Source organism: Melospiza georgiana, chromosome 11, assembly GCF_028018845.1.
Source record: "Melospiza georgiana isolate bMelGeo1 chromosome 11, bMelGeo1.pri, whole genome shotgun sequence".
In the NCBI taxonomy this organism is placed as follows: domain Eukaryota; kingdom Metazoa; phylum Chordata; class Aves; order Passeriformes; family Passerellidae; genus Melospiza; species Melospiza georgiana.
Window position 1 is genome coordinate 15357045 of NC_080440.1, and position 24318 is coordinate 15381362.

At 42.5% G+C, this 24318-nt stretch overlaps 3 protein-coding genes across 7 annotated transcripts; 1 reads left to right on the forward strand and 2 right to left on the reverse strand.

Annotated features, from left to right (window-relative positions):
* Nucleotides 1-450: 450 nt before the first annotated feature.
* GLT8D1 (glycosyltransferase 8 domain containing 1) lies at nt 451-8456 on the reverse strand. Of its 4 annotated transcripts, none has more exons than XM_058032276.1 (10): nt 8268-8456; nt 5506-5561; nt 5308-5406; nt 4664-4880; nt 3928-4045; nt 3307-3391; nt 2984-3096; nt 2296-2462; nt 2056-2168; nt 451-1422 (listed from the first exon to the last, which is right to left on the reverse strand). In XM_058032276.1, exons 2-10 carry the CDS (start codon nt 5519-5521, stop codon nt 1232-1234), a joined length of 1119 nt encoding a protein of 372 aa, XP_057888259.1. In that variant the 5' UTR covers nt 5522-5561; nt 8268-8456; the 3' UTR covers nt 451-1231. The 4 variants fall into 4 exon arrangements, with proteins under 4 accessions (XP_057888259.1, XP_057888258.1, XP_057888257.1 ...); XM_058032275.1 differs by lacking the exon at nt 8268-8456 and adding an exon at nt 7179-7302 and having other exon boundaries at nt 5506-5564; XM_058032274.1 differs by lacking the exon at nt 8268-8456 and adding an exon at nt 7175-7302.
* Nucleotides 7351-10330, forward strand: SPCS1 (signal peptidase complex subunit 1). Its single transcript, XM_058032278.1, has 4 exons — nt 7351-7555; nt 8488-8547; nt 8859-8945; nt 9866-10330. The coding sequence occupies exons 1-4, from the start codon at nt 7520-7522 to the stop codon at nt 9986-9988; spliced, it is 306 nt and encodes a 101-aa protein (XP_057888261.1). The 5' UTR covers nt 7351-7519; the 3' UTR covers nt 9989-10330.
* Nucleotides 10331-10621: 291 nt separating this feature from the next.
* NEK4 (NIMA related kinase 4) lies at nt 10622-23293 on the reverse strand. 2 transcript variants are annotated; one of them, XM_058032270.1, is made up of 16 exons: nt 23138-23293; nt 21189-21455; nt 20017-20214; nt 19077-19184; nt 18262-18416; nt 17486-17627; nt 16227-16652; nt 15770-15823; nt 15412-15552; nt 14486-14611; nt 14087-14150; nt 13571-13677; nt 13371-13459; nt 12547-12749; nt 12282-12415; nt 10622-11601 (listed from the first exon to the last, which is right to left on the reverse strand). In XM_058032270.1, the coding sequence occupies exons 1-16, from the start codon at nt 23228-23230 to the stop codon at nt 11509-11511; spliced, it is 2400 nt and encodes a 799-aa protein (XP_057888253.1). In that variant the 5' UTR covers nt 23231-23293; the 3' UTR covers nt 10622-11508. The 2 variants fall into 2 exon arrangements, with proteins under 2 accessions (XP_057888253.1, XP_057888254.1); XM_058032271.1 differs by lacking the exon at nt 15412-15552.
* Between the last annotated feature and the right edge of the window lie 1025 nt (nt 23294-24318).

The following is a 24318-nucleotide window of genomic DNA, read 5'->3' on the forward strand; positions in this document are numbered from 1 at the left end:
GTCAAGGAGTCCTTTACCTCTGCTGCCCTGTGTTTCAGAGCAGGCAGACTCAGCTGTGATGAACACAAAGCCTTTTGTCTGAACATCCTCCACCAAGGGCTCTTCACAAGCCTGAGTGCAAACCTCTGTTAAATGGAGTAGTTGGCACAGTGGCTGCTGGGATATGTCAGCTAATAATAACTATCACTCAATAATACAACTAGAAAAAACAAACCAACTTACCTTAGCACAGGTGATGGACAGCTGGCTGCAGAGGGCACAGGCTTCTCATTTGATGAGTTTCCAGAAGGAGAAAGGCACAGCAGGAAAAACCATAGCAGAGTGTAGCTCACTTGAGAGAACTATGGGGAACTCAACAATAACAAAATTAATCTGTAATTAATACAGCCTGGTCCCCAAAATAAGTAGTTTGTATGATTTTAGACTTAGATTGTTTTCATAAAGACCAGATGAATTCACTTTGGCTTTAATCACTTGCTACTGTGCACAAAGGAAACACTTCCTATATCAAGACTGGAATTAGATTGCCATTTACCTGAGGCTGGAGTCAGCACATTACAATTAGCTTTATTTTTGAACAAAGTTTCATCCACCACTTTCCAAAAAAATTGGTTTAGTGTTCACTGGCAGTTAAAACCATTTTGCATAGTGAAATAATACTCAAAGGATTAATCTTTCAAAAAGGATTCAATTTTGCAGAATTCTGTAAGAAAGACTTAAAGAGAAATGGTTGGGAGGAGATTTCATGCAAGGAAGGTTGTTGAGGGAATTATTTCACAGGATAACAAAACAAAACAAACAACAAAACAAAACCCAGGCAGCTCTTAATTACAGTACATTGCTGTGCAAGATTTGCTGGTGAAAGCAAGCACCAGCTGGATTTGTATCTTGTTCTTAGAAACTTTGTTTCTGTAACTGACAAAACGATCCCCCGCTAGAAGACCTGTAGTAAGGAGCAGGAGAACACAACTGAAATGACAAAACAAAAAAGTGCTCGTTTGTGGAGATCTTCCCTTGTTTTCTGTAATGCTGCTGGAGTAGCATCGTGTGTCACACAGGTGACAGGAGCCTCCTTTTGGACCTGTGGATTTCAGAACTGCACCTGAACAAGTGCATCACCTTGTGCTCCAGAAGGCAGGGTCGGCTCTGTAATACAAGTTGGCTTAAAGAAAAATATTCTGCTTGGCTCCAGAAGTTCCTGAGAAAATGTCATCTTTTATTCAAATGGACTCTACTTTGCTTCATAGGCCTCCGAGTGTCTGCGGATCAGGTTGAACTTGCCTGCAGGGTCAGGGAGATACCACTTCTCCCAGACTTCAGCATAGGAAGCTGTTCTTCCCCAGGGTTTGAAATGTCCATTCCAATGGAGCAGCTTGGCAGCTTCCACAAACTGAGGAGAGTACCTTTTCCCAGCACTAGACCCTGCAATTGAAAAAGAAGCATTAGTGTTTGAAATAAAGGCAGCCAAAACACCAATGTGCAAAACGTTAACTTCAAAACAAAGGATTTAACAAACGAAATCTTATCATTTATGGGGAAAGGAGGTAATAGGGGAAGCAGAATTAGGGCAAATGAAAAACAATCAGGTGCAACTAAATGTCACTTTGATCTGTGTCTATTTTCATACACTGCCTTAACTTCCAAATTCTTTAAAATCCAATTAACACCCAGATGAATTCAGGAGCCTATGTATTGTTCATCAGAAACATAACCTGAAAAAGCTCTCCCAGCACTGGGGTTTCATCACTAGAACAGACATGAATGTCTGCCCTTCTCAAAAGTTTTGGAAGAAACACCTTTGATCGCATCAGATACAATATATTTGTGGAAAATTAAAAGAATTTTGAGTAAGTCAGTTCAAGAACTAACCCCCAGCAGCTTGAAAAAACTCAGGCCCACAAGCCCCAAGATGGAATTGCAAAGCTATTTTTCCTAAAGAACAAAGGACAGATTAGGGGAATAAAATCTCCTTTTGCTACATCATCACCAAGATGTCCAGCTACAGCCCTGGAAAAACACCCTGGGGGAGCAGCATCACAAACACTTCATACGTACCAAGATGTCGGACGTTCCACATGGGATCGATACTGGAATGCTGCTTGTAAAACACAATTAGCAGGGGAGGTGTTGTGATGCTGCCAGCCAGAGTCTTACTGTAGAGCTCCTCTCTGGAAGTGGAAAGGATGCTGATCAGTTGATTTTTCACTTGCAGCAGAGATTCACAGCTCTCTGTTCAAGAGGGAATGCCTCCAGCAGAACCCTGAGCTGCTGGCAGCCCTAGCCTGGGGTACTTACACCACATTAAGTGCCATCCACTTCTCCAGTTGTTTAGTGATGTTCTGTAATTTCCATTCAGTCAAATTGGCAACAAAAACTCCAGGATTGAAAGAGCAGGTGTTGGCTTTCATGGCAAGCTTTCGGATGGTTTCTTTCTTGTAATCTAAAAACCCAATGTAATTGTACTGGGGGGGGGGGGGGGAAAGAAAGTAGAAATTAGCTTAAAATATATGGGGAAATTCCTAAAGAAAAATTCTGCACAACTCATAGCAGATAGATGTAAGTTGAAGTTGTTACAGTAAATATCCTTTCCTTTAAAATGAGAGAAAGAAAGTTTAAGAGGTGTAACATTTTAAAAATATGATGATATAGACTACATATTTTAAGGAATGCTGCATGGACTTAATAATACCATATTATTAATATGGTACCAGTCTCAGCTAAAGTACTTTTTATACATTCAGAAATGAAAAATTGTCCCTTCAATGTTCTCAGACCTCCCGCTGTTCCACAATGAGAACTGCTGTCATTGTAAAGCACAGCAAAAATTCCAGGTAATTTACTGTGCCTGACCAGAAACTGCAGGTCCCATTTGTAAAACTGGTTTGGGCAGGGACAGCCAACATGTTTAGGTGTCAGCATTTGGAGCATTCCCAAAAGCCTGAGATCTACAGTATTGTTATCACTAAACAAGACTAAAACTAACCTGATTGCCTGCTCCACGGACAGCAACTTTACTACTGGTTGAGTCACAGTCATCTGAAAATGCAGCTGCATGTCCAGGCTTCAGTGGAGTGTTGTAAAGTTCAACAATATCACCTGGAAAATGGAAGCAAGCACAGGAAAATCAAAAGCAATCCTGACTAAGTGCCAAGTTAGGCTTTGTTCAGTCCATTGTTAGCAGATAAATATTCAGTTTAACTCAATTCACTCATATTTACAAAGTTTGTACAGAAATGTTTGAGTTCTGTGAGAGATAAGATACTGACCTCAGCATAAGGCCAGTGGCAGCTAACAAAGGTCCCATACCTTGCACTATTACATCATCATCCACATAGATGACCTTCTCTGCATGAGGTACAAAGCTGGGCAAGTAGAATCTTGCAAAAGTTAACTGTGAGGACAGCAAAGCAAGACAAGTGGAAAATTAAATGAAAAAAGTGTCCAAATAAATGTGAAATTGACTGATTTTTCTGGCACTTATCTATGGCATTAATGTCCAAGACAACATCTATAGAGGAAGTAAAATAGGCAGCAATATCCTACAATTTAAAATAAGTTCCATCAATTCCTGGTTTACCATGAATGCATGCATTGATAAACTAACTTTGAAACTGGTCTATATAAGAATTACTTATTTCTCCACATAGATCTGCAGCATCTCCGAGGTGTTGGCATGCTTGACATGCCAGCTGCAGTGTTTCACTGTGGCTAGCAGCAAAAAATGATCCTAGGCATGTATATGCAGATATTCAAATCCATCTCTCACTATCCAGATACTTAATTTTACTGAAATTTAGGGATTTTATTAAGAAAGATTGCTTCTATGCTAACAGACTTGGTTTTGATCTCCAGCTGGGTTCAAAAGCCAACATCAAAATATATTGTTAGTAACTACTAATTGCAAAAAGTAATCAGCATCATCCTCACTGGTTTGAAGTTGTCTGCCTTTTGGGGATCCACTTGTACTTTGCCTTCTAAGACCCGAGGGTCAAAATCCAGAATGCGGTACCTCATGTTCTTCAGAGGAGGGATCCTCAGCCACATCCTGCAAGCAGGAGAGAGGCACAGATCTTGTTAATGACACAAAATCAAGGGAAAAGCAGGAGACCCAGCTAACAGTGACACAGATCTGGATATGGACACTCTTTCCCTGCCCTACAAACACATCTGGGGTGTAATTGATGCTGCCATCAGTGCTGTCCTGTGTGGCCACTGGGGCAAGTCCATGGTCAGCACCTGCACACCTGGGATATGTCAAAGGTATGAGGTCACTTCTTGCTTTATCAGCAATACACATTCCTGTTATCACAGGCCTTTCCCAAAACCATCAGTGTGGACAGAAGGGGATTAGAATAAGAGGATCAAAGAGTAATCTACAAAAATGGAGAAACACGATTGCCAGCATTTGAATTGCTTAGATGAAATGTAGAAATAACTTTTACAACCTTTCCACCAACAAACCCCTCACTGGTTGGACATGAGCCCATTGCAAAGATGTTTCTTTTCCATCCCTGAAACCTGCCCAGGAGGAATGGTGGGACTCCCACAGCAGTTCTGTCAAAAAGCTGCTGGGACTGGGAGTCAGGGGAGTGCAGCTCCAGGGACAGGCAGCTTGGCTCTCCTCTCAGAAATACAGGTGGGAATCCAATGAAAAGATCATTACCTCAAGTGATCCACAGTATCATTCAAAGTAACAATGTGGAAAACCACGTTGGCTCTGGTGTTCTGGTAAATGCTGTTCATGGCTGCAATTGCACCTCCCAGCCTCTCATCCGAGGCTGCAATGACCACAGGAATCTCCTTGTCATCCCTCTCATCTGCCAGCCTCTGGGGAGCTGCAGGAATGAAATCTATAGGCTGGAGTCCTAAGGGACTTGGATCTGTGGAGTAAAAATGACATACTTGTTTTTATTATTATATATTATTATTACCACACTAAAATTCCCAATACTTCAATTATTTCTGCTAAACACTTGGATGCCTGAGCTGAGATGTGGATTACAATCAAACACTCAGAGCATCAGCTTTTGAGAATCTGAGATGCCTATGAATAGAATAACACCACATTTACAGAAAACTGCACACTTTTAACCACACATATTCACACACAGCACAAGGTATTAAAAGGCTGAGCTACAATAGTCTGCACTTGCCTTTGGTCCCCTCTGCCATGCCTATAACCTCATTAACTTCCACCTCCCATTCACCCAAACCACATGAGAGGTTCTGTCTGGCCAGAGCAGGTGTTTTCCCACCAAATCTTAAAAATATATAGATTTTTTAAAATTAAAATAAAACCCAACATACCTGACAATTCTCGTCTCAAGAAGTCACTGAGGCTTATGAAGTTATGATGAATAACTAACAGAAATATGACAACAGCCACTATAAGGATGGAAATGTTCACTGAAAATTAAGAAAAATCTTTATCAATATAACCAGAGAACAACTGAGAAATTCAGATACAAAAGATACAAAAAAAACCAGACAAGCATACACACATACCTTTCCTTAACGTCATTTTTCTGTTCTTATTTTATTAGCATAAGGTTCCTGCAAATCTGCAAGGAAAAAATACAGCAGTCACTGTCAGTGCATTCTTCCATGAGGCACAGCACACTATCACCAGGAGTGTCACAACAGCTTCAGTGTCCAAGGCAGTGAGTGTTTCCCTCTGTCAGTTTTATGACATACATAAAACTATGTCACATTTTAAAAAGTGAGTATGGTCTCAGGAAGTTCCTGACTACAACCACAGAATCACAGGATGGGTTGGGTTGGAAGGAATCTTCAAGATCACCTGGTTCCAACCCCTGCCATGGGCACAGACATCACCCCAGCTTCTCTGGGCAGCCTGTGCCAGGGCAACACCACCCTCACAGGGAAGAATTTCTCCTCAATACCTCATTTAAACCTGCCCTCTGCCAGTTGGGAACCATTCCCCCTTGTCCTGTCATCCATGTCCTTGTCCAAAGTCCCTCTCCAGCCCCTTTAGGCACTGGAAGGGACTCTAAGAGATCCACGTCCTTCTCACATTAGGGAACCCCCCACTACAATCACATATCTAAAGAGCTCAGAGATAGAAAGGAGACATGCAGATCTTGCCACTTCACTGACAGAAAAAGGCCAAACTCCTTCTGCCAGTCAAAACTAATCTGAAAGATCTGGAAAATTATATATGTTTTCTTTACTGTGGCAACTATTTATTTAACTATCTGAACTGGAAAAAAACAAGTGGGAAAGAAGGCAGTACCATCATGTTATAGAAGTGGATAGAAACACAATACCAATGCAATTTCGGTGAGAAATTCAAACATGCTTGTTCATTATTTAAGGGTTGAGGTGAAATGAGAACAAGAGCTATGTATCCTGGCGTGTGAAGGAGCTGTCAAATGACACACAGAAAGCTCCTTAACAACACGCAAAATAGCAGAAACGGTGAGACTTGCGAAATCCTTAAATTAAAACCCCTCAGACTGTGCTGTGACTGTTACATTTATCAGAACCACTTTCCTCCCGCTGCTGCAGACACATCAGCGGAGCCCAACAAATCCCTGCCCCGAGCCCTCCGAGCAGCACCGCGCTGCTGGCACGGGGCCGGACACGGAGCTGGGACTGGGAGCACAACGCCACGTCCCGCCGGGCGATTCCCAGCGCCGGGGCTCAGGCGGGCACGGACACGGCCGGCATCGGGCACGGACACGGACGGCACCGGGCACGGACACAGCCGGCGCCTCAGCGACACGCGGCAGCCGGGCTCGGGACAGCGAGAGAACGTCCCCGGCACAGGGATGGTCACGGACCACAATAAAACCCACACCGCGCCACTCCGCCGGCTGCCTGCAGCGCACACGGCGCTCCCCGGGCTGCTCTGCGGGCACAGCCCCGCTCCGGGGCCGGCGGGCCCGTGCCCGGCTCTCCCGCACCGCCCCGGCCCCTCACGGACCGTCCGCCCGCGCCGCCACCGCGGCAGCGCGCGGGTGCCCGTGGGTGCCCGCCCGGGTGCCTGACCGCCGCCAGGCGCCCAACCCGCGCCGCGCCCACCCCGCCGCGATACCGGGGCCGCGGCGGCGCCCGGCGGCTCCGTGGGACGAGCTCGAAGCTGGGACGGGAGGGCGGCCCGCGAGCCGCCGAGTCAGTACGGGTTTCCGACAGGCGGCTCCGCGGCTCGCACCTGCCGGGGAGGGCGCCTCCGCCGGGGTCCTGCGGGGCGAAGCCGCCGTTGCCGAGGGGATGCGTCCCGGCGGGTTGAGGGGAGCGGGAGCGGAGCAGCCCCGGAGCGGCGGCGGCGCGGGGGCGATGGCCGGGGCTGGGGGCGGCACCCCCGGCCGACGGGGCTCTGGGCGGGGCGGACGGGGCGTGTTTCCGGCCAGCTCAGCAGCCGCCTTCCGCTCCGCCGCGACCATCGCCGGTAGCAGCGGAGAGGCCGCGCCGCGCCCCGCCAACAGCAGGGCCCTACTCGGGAGCGCCGAGACAGCTGCCAAGAGGAACGGGAAGAAGCCGGAGAAGCGCCGCCGCCATGCTGAGCGTGTTCCGCTCTATCCCCACGCAGATGGTAGGGCCCGCTCGGGCCTCGGCACCGGGGCACTGCGGTGACACGGCCGGCGCGGGTCTCCGTGTCCCTGCACGCACGGTGACACGGCCGGCGCGGGTCTCAGTGTCCCCTGCACGACACCCGTGTACGAGGCACGGCCAAAGGGATGCAGGATGAATCCCTGTAATTCCGGGTTTTGACCTGCGAGTTGGGACCGTCACGCTGTAAAAGGAAGCTGTCTGTGTAAGGGAAGCCCCTCTGTGCTTTCCTCCCTCTGGTGCAGGACAGAAGGCAGCGTGTGCTCCCAGAGTTTTCTAACATCATGCAAACATAGATTAGTTGGGTTTGGAAGAAACCACTGGAGATCATCCAGTCCAGCCCTCCAAGGCAGGGTCAGCTGGAGCAGGAATGAATCCAGCTGGATTTGGAATGTCTCCACGACCTCTCTAGGCAGCCTGTCCCAGTGCTCTGCCATTCTCAACATAAAATTCTTCCTTCTGTTGAGGTAGAACTTGGTGTGTTTTAGTTTCTGGCCACTGCTCCTCATCTTGGTGCTGGGCACCACTGAAGAGAGGTTGGCACCATCCTGTTGGCACCCAGCCTGCAGACATTGATCTGTCAGCCTTCTCCAGGACACAGGTGCCACTCACACCGTGCCCTCTTCTGTGGTGATACAGCTTTACTTAGTGATGTTAAGGTGACTACAATGATATTTTGAACTTGCATTACTTACCCTGATCAGACAGTGCTTGCTTCTATTTCTAGGTGATGTGGCCAAGCCTGCAGAGGAGGTGTTTTCAGCCACTGTAAGAAAAATAATTGCAATCTGGTTTGAAAGTTGAACAAAAACGCTGAGAACCCATGGTCAGGTAGACTGTAGGATCTAACCTGAAAGAGTTAAGTGGGCAGGTCTGTGTTTTGAATGACTGACTAAGAAGTGTCTCTTTCCACAGGACTACAAGGGCCAAAAATTAGCAGAACAGATTTTTCAAGGAATCATTCTTGTCTCTGCAGTAAGTATAGTAGGCCTGTGGGTGAGAACATAAAGGACTATTTTTATTTTCTGATCTTGTAAATATTTTTCTTATTGTTTGGGGTCACTAAAAACTTTAAACAAAGAGGGGCTGTCATAGATTAAAACTTTTATACTTCCCATCTTTTACTTTCATTGTTGGCCTGCACTTTTAAAAAGGTTTGAAAGATGTACATGCTTTTGAAAAACCTGTATTTTCCTACCTAAATCTACCCCCTGCCTCTTAATCATGGCATGAGAAAAGTTTTTCTTTATTTAAAGTTTGAATTTTTTTAATGTTTGTTTTTCCAGGTAATTGGTTTCATCTATGGATACATCACTGAACAGTTTGGATGGACTGTCTACATAGTTATGGCTGGATTTGCTTTATCATGTTTGGTAAGAATATTTTTCCCCAAACCAAAAAAACACATGCACTGTTTAATCAGGAATAATTGCTAAATTGAGGGGCTGTCAGACTAATGTATGCTATGCAATTCAGATTTATAAATATTGTGCTTCCTTTGATCTGCATAAAATGCTTTGCAGCCCATTAAGTGCTTTTTTTAAATGCTAGCAGAATTTTTGCAATTTAACACCACTTTTGAGTTCATTTTTTATTTCAATTAAAAGTTAGAGTTAAGTCCAGCTGACAGCATTAGTAACAGAAAGGACAGGGAGGCTTTCTGTGCAGTAGCAGCTTGGCATGATAATTTTGCAGCTGTCCCCTGCTGCCTGAGGAGACAATATGGAATTTCAGGAGTAATTACTTAACTATACATGAGAGGTGTCCCATTCCTATTGGGGTACTCCCAATAGTAAAACAGTGAATAACAGTAAAACCAATCTGGTTTAACTTGTGGTTCTTACACCTCTCAAGAGCTCAGATACAGCACAATTTGACCAATCACTACTCAGGACACACACATTCCACTGTTTTGAAAAGCCCCTGTAATTCTCTGGCATCATCATCATCCATCTGCTCCTTACTTACTTAAACATCCCTGTGTTACTTACCTGTGATGCCACAAGAGGGGAGGGTCTCAGTGCTTGTGGGAGGTGCTGGAATGCTGGTGTCACCTCAGGAGTCCTTTTGACCTCAGGGTGGGTGCTGTCCTTCTCCTTGCAACAACCTGGGGTGCTTTAGTCACATACTGAAGCGTGACTTTGCAATGTAAACTGTAAATGTATATGAAACTGCAAGAGTTTTTTAAGGACTAATAGATAATGAGTTAGAGATGAAGATTTTCCTCAGGAGCTGTACAGAACAGCCCCTGAGCACCCAGTGTCCCTGTTGTGACTGCCTCCTCTGCCCTCAGCTGACGCTGCCCCCGTGGCCCATGTACCGCCGCAATCCCCTCAAGTGGCTGCCGGTCCAGGAGTCGGGCACGGAAGAGAAGAAGGCAGCAGACAGGAAGCCAAAGAGACATTCCAAAACCTAAAAATGATGGTGTGCAGGCTGGTACTTTGTTAAGTTTTGTTAAATTGCTTTCCATTGAGAAATACTTCTTGGCTTAGTGGTTGGGTTTTTTCTTAGTACTTTGTATCCATCCACGAGTACAACCAAGCTCTGCAGGGAGCATGAAGGCTGGAAATTGGAAATTGGGTCTGGAGGTTCAGGGGAGTCACTGGGAACAAAACTATGGGAGGGATTAACTTCAGAAGGCTACTGGAGGTCACATCTTGAGTATTTCACTAAAAAGGAACACAGTGAATAAAATGAATTCTAGTTAAGCTGTTGCCATAGCCTAAAAGATTAATAAACAGCTAAACTTCTACTGAAATGTTTCTAACTGTGTGTAAAGCAAGTTGTCAGTACTGCCAGGTTGTAATAAATACTGTGAAAAGGTACATACCCCACAGTTCTGAAAATAACTGTTCCAGGATTGGAGGATACAGAGAGCCAGTTTTTGTTTAAAATAAATTTCCCTGGGAAGAACAAGTAAGAATTGCTCTTGAAACATTGTAACTTGAGTTTGTAGTATGTGAGCAGGATCCATAGGAATGGCTCACATCAGTAAGCTCCCTCACAGCTGCTGGAGGTTACAGTATTTCAGCTACAGGCAGGAAAAGACACTTTATAATTTTATTTTACAAATTCAATTCCATTTGATTTATCATTTTAAAAAAAATGCGCTTTTTCTGTAGGTATGGTACACAACAATGCCTGGGGGCTGTAGTGAGACACACTGGATTCAAACTAAGAGAAATAAGTGTTTGATCTTTTTCCTAAGAGATTCTGGTCTTGGGCACTTACATTCCTAAAAGGAATTAGTATTTGTAAGGCAAAGGGATTTCTCCAGCTGGAACCACGGTAACCATGGCTGCATTCCTTTCAAACATTTTCAGACTTAACTTTATCCAGATACCAAATGCTTTCCCCCACCTTGGTGACTGCCTCAGCAACAAAACACAAGAGCAAAGTCTCTCCTTACAAGCAGTACAGCTGCCCCCTTTCGCACTTGGACTTGGCAATTTACACTACCTGAGGACCTTGAGTTCCACAAAAATTAGTAATTGTTTCTTCATGCTAAATTTTCACAACTATCTGATGTAACAGATTAGAGTTTATCACATCAGAGCCTTGGCAGAGATTTTGTTACTGTATTTAGTATAAGACCATACCAAAAACCTTTTGCTATGACAAATTCAAACCAGAACATAATCTTTTTTGACACTCCTTAGTATACAAAACTTGGTATTGACCCCTATGGAAAGCAACTTTTTAAGAGAATAAAAACTAAACTAAACTAAAGAGCAACTCAGAAGTTTCTCTTCTGAGAAAGTGACAGCCTGGTTCACATTTTAACATGAAAAATATTACTATGAACTCATAACATTTCCTGCAAGTTCACCTCCTTATTCCAGCAAAGGAGATCAGTGGATGAACATGCTCTGTAAGCTGGTCCAGTCTATCAAAGGAGCTAGAAAACAGTTCTTTTGTCCAAGGAAAGGATTCTGGTCAGAGCTTCACATTTTCTTCAAGGAATTTGAGGTGCCGAGCCTTCGCACTGTAACTGACGTACTTGTCTCCCATGTGCTCCCGCAACTGCAGCTGTTAACACAGAAATAAACCCACATGTACTGGCACTGAAAAAAAGCAGATGCTACCTAAATATTAACAGAAAAATACCAAAGCACTCAGCTCAAGCATGTGAAGCTTGGCAATGTGGATGAGAGAGAAGAAAAATGAACACTATTGCTGTCTAAAAGCAAAAGACTTTCAAATCCCACCCAAAAATTTAAGATGTAAGATCTTCACAGGTCACAAATCAAATACTGTCTAGGTAAGTGTAACCAAGTTTTGAATCAAAAGAGCTGAAGGTATTCCTTATTCACCTCTATTGGGGATTGATGTTAAATTATTTCTTATTTTGGACATAAGGAGCATAAGGAAAGTAATGTGAAGGCAAACATTTGAGAGACAGAAGAACTTATTACTGGAGAAACAGCATAAAATTATTAACAGAGTAAAATTATTTACATCCCTCACACCTTCCCCATGGTACTGTTCTAAAGCTCTGATGGTTTCTGAAGAAGTTGGAGTTGAATGTGGTCTACATCTGGATTCAAATTTAAGCATGAAAATTACAATATACTTAGATCCTTGGCCCCCCATGACTACATAAATACCTTCTGGAATCAAGATTTACCCTATCTCAATAGGATAAACAGCCTGCTCAATTATCTAGGTTTATAAAGAAATTCAACTATTTTATCATGGAAGACATTCACCTCTCTTTTCGCTTCATCGTCTTCTTCCATGATTCTGTACACTTTCTCAAGAAGTTTCACTCCCAATCCTTGCACCACATCAGATCTCAAGATTTCAACCATTCTCCTAATCTTGAAAGGGACCAATGACATATCTATTAAAAATAAAATACAATTAAAAAAAATCAGTGCAGTAGTAATTACTTTCAGTACAGACAATTTTCACATTCTGCAGAAGAATATGGGATGACTCTAAGTATTACCACAGAATCCCAGAGAAACAGACCTGAAGGAATCTCTTCCATTTTTAATTCCTCTGATTCATCAAGTGATTTTCCATGCAAAATCAAAGTATCTTGATACTTTCTATGAAGTTTAAACTCTGGGGCTGGGGTTGAGGTTACACAGCACTCAGAGTTCTCCTTGGAGTCCATTTTCAGTGTCCATGTCATCAGCTGCACCAAGTCATTCATTTCATTCATACTTTTCCTAGGATACAAGGAATAAATAATTCAGTCACCATCATAATGCAACTTCCACCCGCATTCCAGAGCTTTCAATGAGTTTATTCAGGTCCTAATAAGTATTCCATGTTAAATTCCTAGTTGTGGTGCAGTTTTATCAGTAGCAAAATCAGTACTATTTCATTTAACAAAGGCTCAGAGCCCAGCAAAAACCCCACAATCCTACTGGCTACTGCTGACTCTGGTAATGCAACAAACTGCATCTTTTGAAAGCTGCTTACACTGACAAAAATCAGAGATAAATTCAGCCTCATTTATAGTGGAAAGGATGCACATTGGCACCTTTTAACTTGTGCTTTTAATGCATCTTGGCAGTAGATGTCCTTTGGTGCTGGAAGATTGTTTTCTGGGAAGCTGCAGTTCACAAAACCATCATACACAATCCCATGACCCAGAAACTTCAGCGTGGAAAGTGTACAGTCACAGAGAGACAATAAATCAGCGGGGCTGTTTTCCTCTATGCATCACATACTTCTTCAATCACTCACTATGCACAGCTAAAGTGTGAAAGCCTTTTATTTCCACTCCAAGTCAAGGTCCAGTATAGCAGTGAAAATTCTTGCACAGTATTAAACAGAATCCTTACTTCTCCTTGGAATCACCATCAGACTTGTCTGTAGAGCTTGTGGAAGAGCTTAGCTCATCATCAGACAGGCAATGGGCTTCTCTCTTTCTCTAAGGGAGGAGGGAATAAATAACAAGAATTCTAATAATTCTGAAAGTAATTCAGCAGTATGGCATATATTACTGTTCCTACATGGAAGAAATACTTTTGACAAAGTTTACCTGAGAAATACTGGGATCTGATGAGGACTGAGGAACTTTAACACAGTTTTCCACACGTGACTTTGCTTCAACTGCTGCACCATTTAATGACTGTCTCACTGGAACCCCTGGATGGATGACATTTTGACAATATTTACAACTAAGCTGTGTGTATTCTGAATAAGTTTCATGCTCATGCAAGAAAAAAATCTATCACCTAGCAGAAGGCAGGCAGGGAGGTAGGTATTTTGCTAATAGAAAACATTGAAACTTCTGTTTGAAAGTGAATATCCTACATTTTATGTACATTTCAAAGACAAATTGTCAACACAGAACACAACTGACATAACTAAAAAGCAGAAAAATACAGTTCTGTTAACAGAAAAATGTTAACAGAACTTTTTATTTAACATAGAACTAGCCCCTTAGTGCATTGTTCTGAGGATGGCAGTGAAGAACAGACAAGAAGTTATAATTTCTTCAGGAAAAAGTTATTGAAAATAACATAAACTGTTCACATATAAACATAAAAATTACCAGAGGGAAGCATCTCCCGAGACTGTTTCAGCCTCCTCCGTTCTCTTGCTGACAAGGGCCGCTCCTTCAAAGGAAGTTAATTTGGCCTTAATTTGCAATCACCATTATGACTTTTGTTTCCTAATCACCTATTAAGCAAAAAATCCTTTTCAAGGGTTCAAGGAGGGGGAGCTATTATTTAATGCTTAATTATTTATTACAGAACTGTTTTCAATGAGACCAATCTGAACTCTAGTAAAGGGGCTTCTGACCTCCTAGGCTCAGCAAGGCTCATCCCACACTGAGCAGGGCTTCCATGAGGCAGGGAGCTACCAAACATTTCTTTACTCACTGTGCACACACACAGAACAAACTGCTCAGAAGGAATGAGACAAAAGCCAGACAGTTTTCATCACTAACCTTTGGAATGGCTGCTTGGCTGGGTTTGGCACTATCTGCAGGCTCAGGGTGCTCTGCACCCCTCTGGGCTGTCTTTGGGGTCACATCAGAAGGAACAGGTAGAGGCCGAGGAGAAACTGCTATGAACTTGACAGAAAAGTAAGCAAGAATTTTTTTTTTTTTATTGAAAGTTTAAGTATTCTGCAATCTAGAAGACATTCTTGCATGGTAAATCTGGATGTCAGAGATTTTGAATCCTATTGTAACCTCTTCACATCTCCCAGCTTGATCCTTCCCTCTCCCCATCTCTGCTTACATCTGTTTCCCTTCTTTCCATCCCTACATCTTATCCCCCTCCTCCCAGACTATTTTTCAGCCAATGCCTTTGCAACAACTGTCCCCACCCTCAAACAGCAAAACCCAAAGAGAAAACCAGGTTATTAATGACCAATCACCCTCTTCCATAGCCTTGTGCCTTTCCCCAAAGAAACCTCCCTGCTCAGGGTGGAGGAACTGACAGGAGCTCTATCCTGTGTGCAGGCCAAGATTTTCCTCCTACAGTTTGCACTCAGAAGCTCAGGGCAGCCATTACACATCTGTTCTGAAGCACTACTAAGCCACTACCCACCACAAGTAGCCTTATCCACAAAGGTACTGACTTGTAGTGAGAAGTCCTGATGGAATTTCCTAGGAAACATTGCAACCCAGTAAAGGCACAGCCCATCTGGCACAGCCACCTCATCCCTGAAAGGTACTGGGGATTTTCAAAGATTTACTCAGGCTGCTTCTAACAGTCACCTTCAGTGATCTGAGGTCATACAGACACACATGAAACAAGAACAGCATTAAAACACCCACCCTTTTTTAGAAAATAGGTCCCACGTTTAAAGAGGAAAAACACAGGAGTCTTAAAGGAGAGAGGAGAAGTATTTTTCAAGTATCTGCACCTTCTCTGAGCAGCCTTCAGCAAGCTCTCTCTTCTGCTGCTGCTGCCATGGGAGAGAGGGTTCACTGACACTGCTCTGAGGCTGCTTGTGCAAGGTCATTTTTCCCTGAGCATCTCCTGAAGCTCCATGACTGCCATCATCCTAATAAGTAAAAGCATTTTAAAAAAAATGCAGACCTGTCACTTCCAGATTTACACAAACACACTTAAAAAAATAATCAAAACAGGCCCCTTTACAATTTGGACTGCAACCACCTTAACATAGCACAAGTACAAGCACAATAAATTGTTATTTGAAAGATAAAATACCTGCTGTACCAGCATCTTTAGCTACTAAACCTTCAAAGAAGGTCACTTACTTGAATCATAACAGGAACAAAGGGTGCCAGCAGCTTTTCAGTGGAATCCAAGCTCTGCAACAAATAATGATTTCTCATTAAAAATCTCATGGTAGACCAAAATGCAGTGAAAAGACAATCACCACCAATTAGCCCCCTGATCCAAATCAAAATTATTCAGGCCTATTTACAACATAGAACAAAAGTTACAAAACTATTCTTACTCTCTCTGTTCACAGCTGGGAATGCAAATTTTTTCCCTGTAAAAATAGAATTCCAATCATCTAGATAGATACAATCCCAAAACTACTTTACCATGTTGCCTTTGCAAATCTGACCTCAAGGCTCCTAACCACTTAAGAATCTCAATAATTGCATCAGCAACATCCTACTTTGACAGAAAAACGTGCAGCAGCTCTCTAAATTGTAAGAGCTGGCCACTGGTTAAATCTACTTCAAATAAGCATAAATGCATTACCAGGTCAGTTTGCTTTTGGTCTTTTGATACAGGCTGCAGGAGTTTCAAAGTGTCATCCTCATCTTCCACAGAATCAATAGAAGATGGCTTTGATTCAACACTTTCAGCTTTAAAAGCCTGTCTTGCTCTTTGCTGTTGTCCATTTTCCTTAATTGGTGGGTTATTAGATGTTATTTTAGAATGGCCTGGACCATCTAAATGCTTTGCTTTATTATTCTCTGGAATACTCTCACTGCCACCCTTGTCACTTCCATGCTTCATCCTTTCAGGCAGGGGGATATCAATGTTCACTCCACTGACTGTAGCTATGGAGTCTCCCAAGCTGTTCAGATCATTTTTGCTTGGTTTTCTTTCCAACTCAACAGCTGGTTTCTCTGAGGGATAAAATTTGCTGGCTTTACATTTGCTGATGCAATCTTCTTCATCCTAGGATTAAAAGAAAACCAAAAAAGTCATCTTTTGCATTTTACACACACATGAAAGAATTCTCTAAGCACTAAGGAAAATCAAGAACATACCAGGGCACATAAACTGAAAGGAAATTATGATCAATTACAAATTAGGAGCCTCAAAAAAGTCAAAATCTGAATTTTTAAAGAGATACAGATTTGCAAATGGCCAATTTCAGGTACTGGTTTATACTCATGGAATACACCTACTTTTCACCAGGACCATGAAAGCAAAGCTGTACTCACTTAGCTCTTCCCTAAGGGAGGAACAAGCACCAAGAGTTTTTAGGATGTGCTCCACCACATATATTCAGTATTTCAACACTGAAAGCTTAAACCCAGAACAGAAGACTTTTACAGAAAACAAAAAGCATGCACTAGATTAACCATTACAAAAGGTTTGCTGTAACCACTGGAAAGAATTTCAACAATAAAGAATTTTGGTTGTGACTATAAATAGTTTATAAATATGTTTTTGACTGGAAAGAACTATTACCACTTGTCATGAGATATGTGAAAAATTATTTGACCCCAAATACTTCCAAGAGTAACTCACATAAAACCAGGTGTTGTTTAGTTAACATCTTACAGGTCCTGCAATTAGATCCACAGGTGTTTAATTACTTCCACTCTAATCTAAAAGCATTTCCTTCCCTAATATGAATTTTACACATTGCTGGGATTCAGATCTAATGTTCTCAGGGATGCTCAAGGCACTTGTTATAAAACCGAGGTTTTTATCTAGAAAAAGCAAGAGGGATTTGGGTTTTGTTGGCTTTTTTTTTAAGGTAAAAACCCCCCATATCTTACAACTTTGTATTTTCTGGCTTGCTCAGAGGAGTGGTTTTGGTGTGGAACATTCCTGCTGTGAGATTCATTCTTTGCTGAGATGACAGAACAAGGGTCTTTAGGTTTAGAATCCACTGTTTTCTTATGATTTCTAGCAGCTTTCCTGTGAAGAAAATGAAAGTTTCTCATCCATCACATTCATTCACTATCAACAAGGTTTTAAAATATTTCTTTTGATTATACTAATTGAAAAAAAAATCCACTCCACTAAAGAGTTTTCATACAAAGAGTATCAGATACTGGGACTTTTCAATAGACTGTGCACAACAACCTCATTTTCAATTCCAAAAAAGGATCTTAAAAACCCAATTCAGATTCTGCCAGCAATATACACCTTTCTGCAGAGCACCAAGGTCAGTTCTATCTGGAAGCTGTAAAATAACTGACTAAACCTGACAAAGAAAAATAATTATATCAGTGTATATCAAAAGGAACTTGGTTTTTCAACACCCAGATGATAAATGGCCTCAAGAACCACATGGAAAGGTGTGTGTTTTCTACCAATTCTATATTTTTAAGCACTACAGAGTTTTATTCTGCATTTGCAGAAAAAATATTTTCCACTCTAATTCCCTCATAATTCTCAAAGAATTCAAAGAAACTGATGTTCATATGCTTTGTAGCTGCCCATAACAAAACTTACTTTATCCTCCCACAAAACCCAGGAAAAGTTGTAAAAAAAAGACAACAATAGGATGAATATTTTGCACAGAATCACTCAAATGAAAATGTCTTACGCCTTTGTGGCTTCCAAAAACAAAGCAATCTGCTGTTTGATGTATGGCTGTCTCAGGATGCTTTTCACACTTGGTCTCTCCTCAGGTTTTTTACTGAGCATAGTTTGTATTATTGCTACCAGCTGTGGGCTGTAATCCTTTGGCATGGGTGGCAGCTGTGAAAAGAAAGGGAAGCCTGATATTATTTAATATACTCATCAACAGGGGCTATTTCTAGAACATTTATGTGTGATCATGATGGTCAGATACATAAAAAAATATGTATGTGTAAAAAACAGACTTATTGTTCAAATGCTGAAAGTTACCCAATTGCCTAATGTTAAACAAAATACTGAAATTCCAAGTGTGTGGCTAAGAACTGCTCCTAATTTTATTAATATGACCAGTAAAAGTTCTGTAAATAGGCTTAAAAATTTCTATGAAACGAATCCACATTCACTTCATTGTATGCCAAAGCAAGAGGACACTTAAATAAGCTAATCTTTCATAACAGGAAAATGCCATCACACAGTAATTTAATTTTTATGGAATGTTTATGCAAAACCAGAAGCAAATTAATAAAGTAATCTCAGAACTTTGAAAACTACTCAGTACATTCATTAAATTAAGACGTAACAAGAAACTTTAGCCATACCTACAAAGGAATAACTTCCTTGGTATCACATCATCCACCACCATGAAACAACAGTCTTACATATGATGGTGTACATTACAAGCAAGTTTTTTTAACTCCATGCAATATTTCTGATTAGAAAAGACCATCTCAATTTCTAGATAGGAAACCCAAGCACCTATAAAATTTCAGGAGATTTTACCTTCCCTTCAATGATTCGATAAGCCAAGGAGTTCATGTCCTTGGCATTGAAGGCGTGTTTCAGTGTGGCCATCTCATAAACACAGCAGCCCAAGGCCCAGACATCAGACTGAAAAAAAGGGGAAGAGAAAATGTTTGGGAACTTCTTAGTAATTGTACAAGTTTTATCTTTGGATCTAGTTACCTGCTTTCAAAGAGGCTTTTAATGACACCAAGCTAATTAAGCCCAAATCCCATTGCAAACTTCTGGCTTCAGTCTCACTCTTCTATTTTTAATTTTGATCAAGTCAACTATTTCCTTAAAAGTATCCCAATTTTTTCAAAAAGGAAGTGTAGAAATTAGCCATCTTTGGGGGAAATGTTGTTTGTTTCCTTTTTTAGTAAAATATCCATCCTAGCTGTAAATGAAAAATCTTGGTTTTTCATTGGAAGAAGTTTCCCCTCAGTCTCATTACAGACACTCATATTTATGGTGTGTTTACAGCAAGTGCTGAACATGTTTGCTTTGTTCTGTTGTATTTTAAATTCACAATAACACAGCTTATTCCTCTCATTAAAATTTCTTTGCTTTTTTTTTAATGCTGCTGTTATTTCTAACAAAATTTTTGAGCGTAAAACTTCCTGTCTGGTATATAATAAATTCAGAAAGTGCATCTCTAACACAGGCTGATATTTCTGTTCCCATTCTCTGTCTCTCCAGCTGTGAGAGGTACAGGCAGCCTGCTGAACAACTTGGTTGGGATAACTTAGCACGTGCTCTGAATTCCTAAACACAGTTCCAGAACCAAACATTCCTACAAATCTCTCTCCTAGTTTTTGTTTGGTTTTTGGGTAGATGAAAAAGACTTGGAAGCAATAAGAAACCAAAATACACAAGTAATGATTTCAGACAAATAAAGTAAGGCTCCTAAGAAAATAGAAATGACATTTTCATACTGTACCTTGTAGTTGTAGGGTTTGTTAGAGAAGAGTTCAGGGCTCATGTAGTATGGGGTGCCTATGAGAGTGCTGGCCATGTCATACTGGTTTTCCAACACCCTGGCTATTCCCAGGTCTCCCACTTTGATTATATTGGTTCGTGTCAGGAAAATATTCTGTGTTTTAAGATCTCTGTGCAGAATGTGCTTTTCATGTAAATACTACAGGGAAAAAAATCATATAAATAAGGTTAATCAACTCCTAACTGTAAAGTCTCATTAAAGAAGTCAAAGAAAGAAAACACAAAATCAGAAGAAACACAGAAATCCCTCTCAAGGTCAGGAGTGACCTGCTAAGACAGTATTGGTGAAATAACATTAAAAGTGACTGATACAGGCAGGGGCCCAAAACTTATTACTGCTTTAACCAAATCTCCCTGCATGGCCCTTATAAATCAGCAGAAAAGGAGAAATAAAAATGTGAAGTTAAGACTGTAACACACTTTCTGCTGCTTTCATTTCTTGACAATCTTAGTCTAAAAACATTTCAGAGGAAACTATAATGTGAGCTTTGTGTAAACAGGGAAGAAAATTAGTCATAATAAACAACAAACAGTACCCATAATTAGTCTATTTTTGATCATGACAGCAAACTTTAAGATAGAATATTCTGTCCAATTTCTTATTTTTTAATATTAACATCTATATCTGGTCTTTATTGCTGTAACAATTGCCTTTAAAGTTTGATAACCTCCAATTGCAAATTTAAAAGAGTAGCATAAGGCTTAATAGAAACGATGCATTGGTAGCTAAATTTACCACTAAAAACAGCAATAATAACAAGACTGAACACAAAATGCTTCTGAAAGAATATGCTTGGTTTTTTTCCCCAAAAAACTCCATTTTGTAAATTTAATGTAAACTTTAAAACCAGAGAAGCATATCAGACAACAGTTGCAAACACCCCTGTCTTTTGTGCTACAGAGGTGTGGACATAAAATATGTCAGCAATTTCTTACTTAAAATAGTTGATTTGACTGCAATGATCCATTTTTAATGTACTAATAACTATTATAATTAGGTGCTAACCCAGCCAAACAGGAATCCAAAGGCTGCAGCTTAGCTGGAATTTTTAAATACAAAAAAAGTCAAATTAAGCTTCTATCTGGCAGTGACAAAATTCCACTTCATTGTACCTGCAGTGCCATGGCAATCTGCACAAACCACTCCACCACCCGATTCTCAGGCAGGAGTTTTCCCTTCTGCTCCTTGAGCTTGTGGTACAGGTCTCCTCCCTCACAGAAGCCCATCACGATGTAGAGGTGGCCATCGTCCCCCTGCCAGGACTCTCTGTAGGTGACAATGTTGGGGTGTCTCAGCTGGGACAGCAGCTGGGCCTCCTGCTCTGCTGCTCTCCTCTCACGGCTGGAAGCACTTCTGAGGTTTAACTTTTTGATGACATACTGTAAAAGACAAGGCAAAGTGTATGGTAAGAGATGAAAAGGACCCTGCAGAAGCCCTAAGAAATTCCCCAGAATGCAGTATTTGAAATATCCACTGATTCATCTACATAGAGGCTGCAGTTTGGATCAAAGTTATCCAGAACTTCTTCTCTTCTACCTTTTCACCATAAAAATGGAGCAGGTGTGTTCCATTCATCCACCTCAATACAACTCTGCTCAGGAATTTTGTGGTGTTTTGCTTTCTTCTGACTAATGTTCACACTTCTCTTTTTCTCCCCGCTCTCACTTTAAATGTGTGTCTGTCACTAACCTTTTAAGCCTGAAGTACCTGTTTGTGCACCACAGTTACTCTCAAAAAGGTCACATCAATAGTAAACTTTTATATAAATAAAGGATGCAGTCATGTGCAAACAAATGATAAAAGTCATCTGAAAGAGACAAAATGTCTTATGCTCATTCCTAAATTTCTTTTATTCTTCATTAAAATGGGTCAAGAATTTCTCAAAGCTACATACAAAAGTTGTCATCTACTTCCTTAATATGTACTACATTTTATGTAATTCTGAGGAATTTCAGGTTTCAGCAAAAACATTAATGAAGTTGAAGATGAGACAATAAAATCCATAGAACACTTTCATCACCCACAACACCAATATTTAGGTCTGACCTGGCCCTAATTCTGCTGAAAATTTTGTAGGACATCACTTTAGGGCATCAGCTTTCCACACAACACTCATGCCATGGTTATGCTTGAACCTGCTTTTGAGAGGCTGTAAATCAAAATTTTTAAAACATTTTTACTTGCTGAATTTTAGCATTCTCAGAGATGCTTCAGTATCTGCTCTCCAGGCTGCACCTATTAATTAGCCCAGCACATTTAATTAGTGCTGAGATGGCCCTATATACCAAGGGAACCAATTACCCAGGAAACCCACAGCACATCATGACTTTGTGTTTCAGATAGAACCTGTGATGCTGCAAAGCTTCCAGGAGTGTGTAATTGTGTACAGCATCACTTAACTTCAAAATAAAATAGAAATGCTGCAAATACTGTGGTCTGTGTGACAAGTCAACTACAACTTTGGGCATGGAAATCGTTTAAGCTTATATCATCAGATTCCCTATGAAACACCTCTGCTTTGGCCAGACTAGACAGATTATTCCAGTTCTCCAACAAAAATGCTTGTGCTTCTACTCTGACACAAGCAAAACCTTCCCGGGAAGAGTCTTCTCCACATCTTTAATAAAAGTTCTTTTAGACAAAGGAAGATAACAGAAACAGCAGCTCGGGGGGCTGCACCCCAACACCTGGTGATGGTCACAGCTGCACTCAGACACCTGATAATGGTCACAAAAACACCCTGACACCTGGTGATGGTCACAGCCCCACCCTGACACCAGATGATGGTTATAAAAACACCTCAACACCAGGTGATCGTCACAGCCCCACTCTGACACCAGCCCGTAGACACACCTGCACCATGACACGATGTCACGTCCCTGGTCGTGCCCAGGGTGGGTCAGGACCAGCAGCCACAGCGGAGCCACAGCTGGGTGCGGGTCACAGCCGAACCAGACGCTGCGGGACCCCCGCCCAGCCCAGCCCAGCCCAGCCCAGCCCAGCCCGGGCACTGCCCGCAGGCCGAGCCGTGCCCCTGCCCCGCGGCCCAGCCCCTCGCTACCTGCTTGCGGTCCTGGCGGTGCCGCGCCAGGCTCACCTCCCCATAGCTGCCCTTGCCCACGGCCCGCAGGAAGCAGTAGGCAGCCAGGGGCATCCTCCCGCCGCCGGGCCCGGGCAGCGCCCGCTGCCATAGAGATGCCCGGGGCGGCGGCGGCCATGCAGCGCCCGGCGCGCAGCTGCCCGGCGCGGGCGCGGCGCCGCGACGGCCATTTTGGAAGCGGGCGCGGCGGCCATGTTGAGAGCGGGCAGCGCGGCTGAGGCAGCGGGGCGGGCCTCGCCGCGGCCCCGGGACAGCGCTGTCCCCGCCCCGGCCCGTGTGAAGCGTGGGCTCGGTGTGCTGCTCCGGGACATCCCTGTGCCGAGCCCGGGCCAAGGACGGCCACAGTTGTGCCACAACACGCCGCCTGTCATGAGCCGTGGCAGGGCGCAGCAGCTCCGCAGAGCCGTCCCGTCCCTTCGGATGGAGTGGAGAACTGGTTAAAAAATCCTCAGAGCTCCTCCTGGAGCTCTCCCGTGGCTGAGCACCTGCAGTCGTAACACTGGCTGCAGGAAAAACAGAAAAAAAAATGTTTTGTTATCACTGAGCGTGTAACCCCCAGTTCTCGAAATCTGTCTTTCATTAGCGGGTGAAATGAACCAGCTAAAAAGTTTAAGAGAGAATTGATCATGTCAAGGTAACAAACGCAGGAAATGCCCTGCAGCAGCACGGTCAGCGTGCAAGATGCAAACCTGGGAGCTCGGACCTGGTTTCAGCCACCAAGATGAATGGGAACCCATGGATGGGGAGTTTCTAGGTTAGACAGGATACGTGTCAAATAACGATACCTAAATCGGGTACCTGAGTGATACGGAGGATTACAGGGGCGCTTTGGAAATGGAGCTTAAATGGCTTTCACAGACTGCAAGCTCTGTTACGGCTGCAGTAAATTTGAGCCAGGGAAAGCCTTTAAGGAAGTATCAGAAAGATGACAGTTCTCATTTGGGAAAAAAGTGGGTCTGGGGTGGAGATTAATGTCAGTTGCCAGTGCGGAAATGGCTGTGAATTTCTGTTTGGAGCTATTATATAGAAGAGACGTTGCTGAAATATTCTGTAAATTCTTTAAGAGATTTTCTAACAGTATTCTGTAGATTATACTAATTCAAAATTCAGCACCTGATTTTTCCCGAATGCCTAATGCTTAA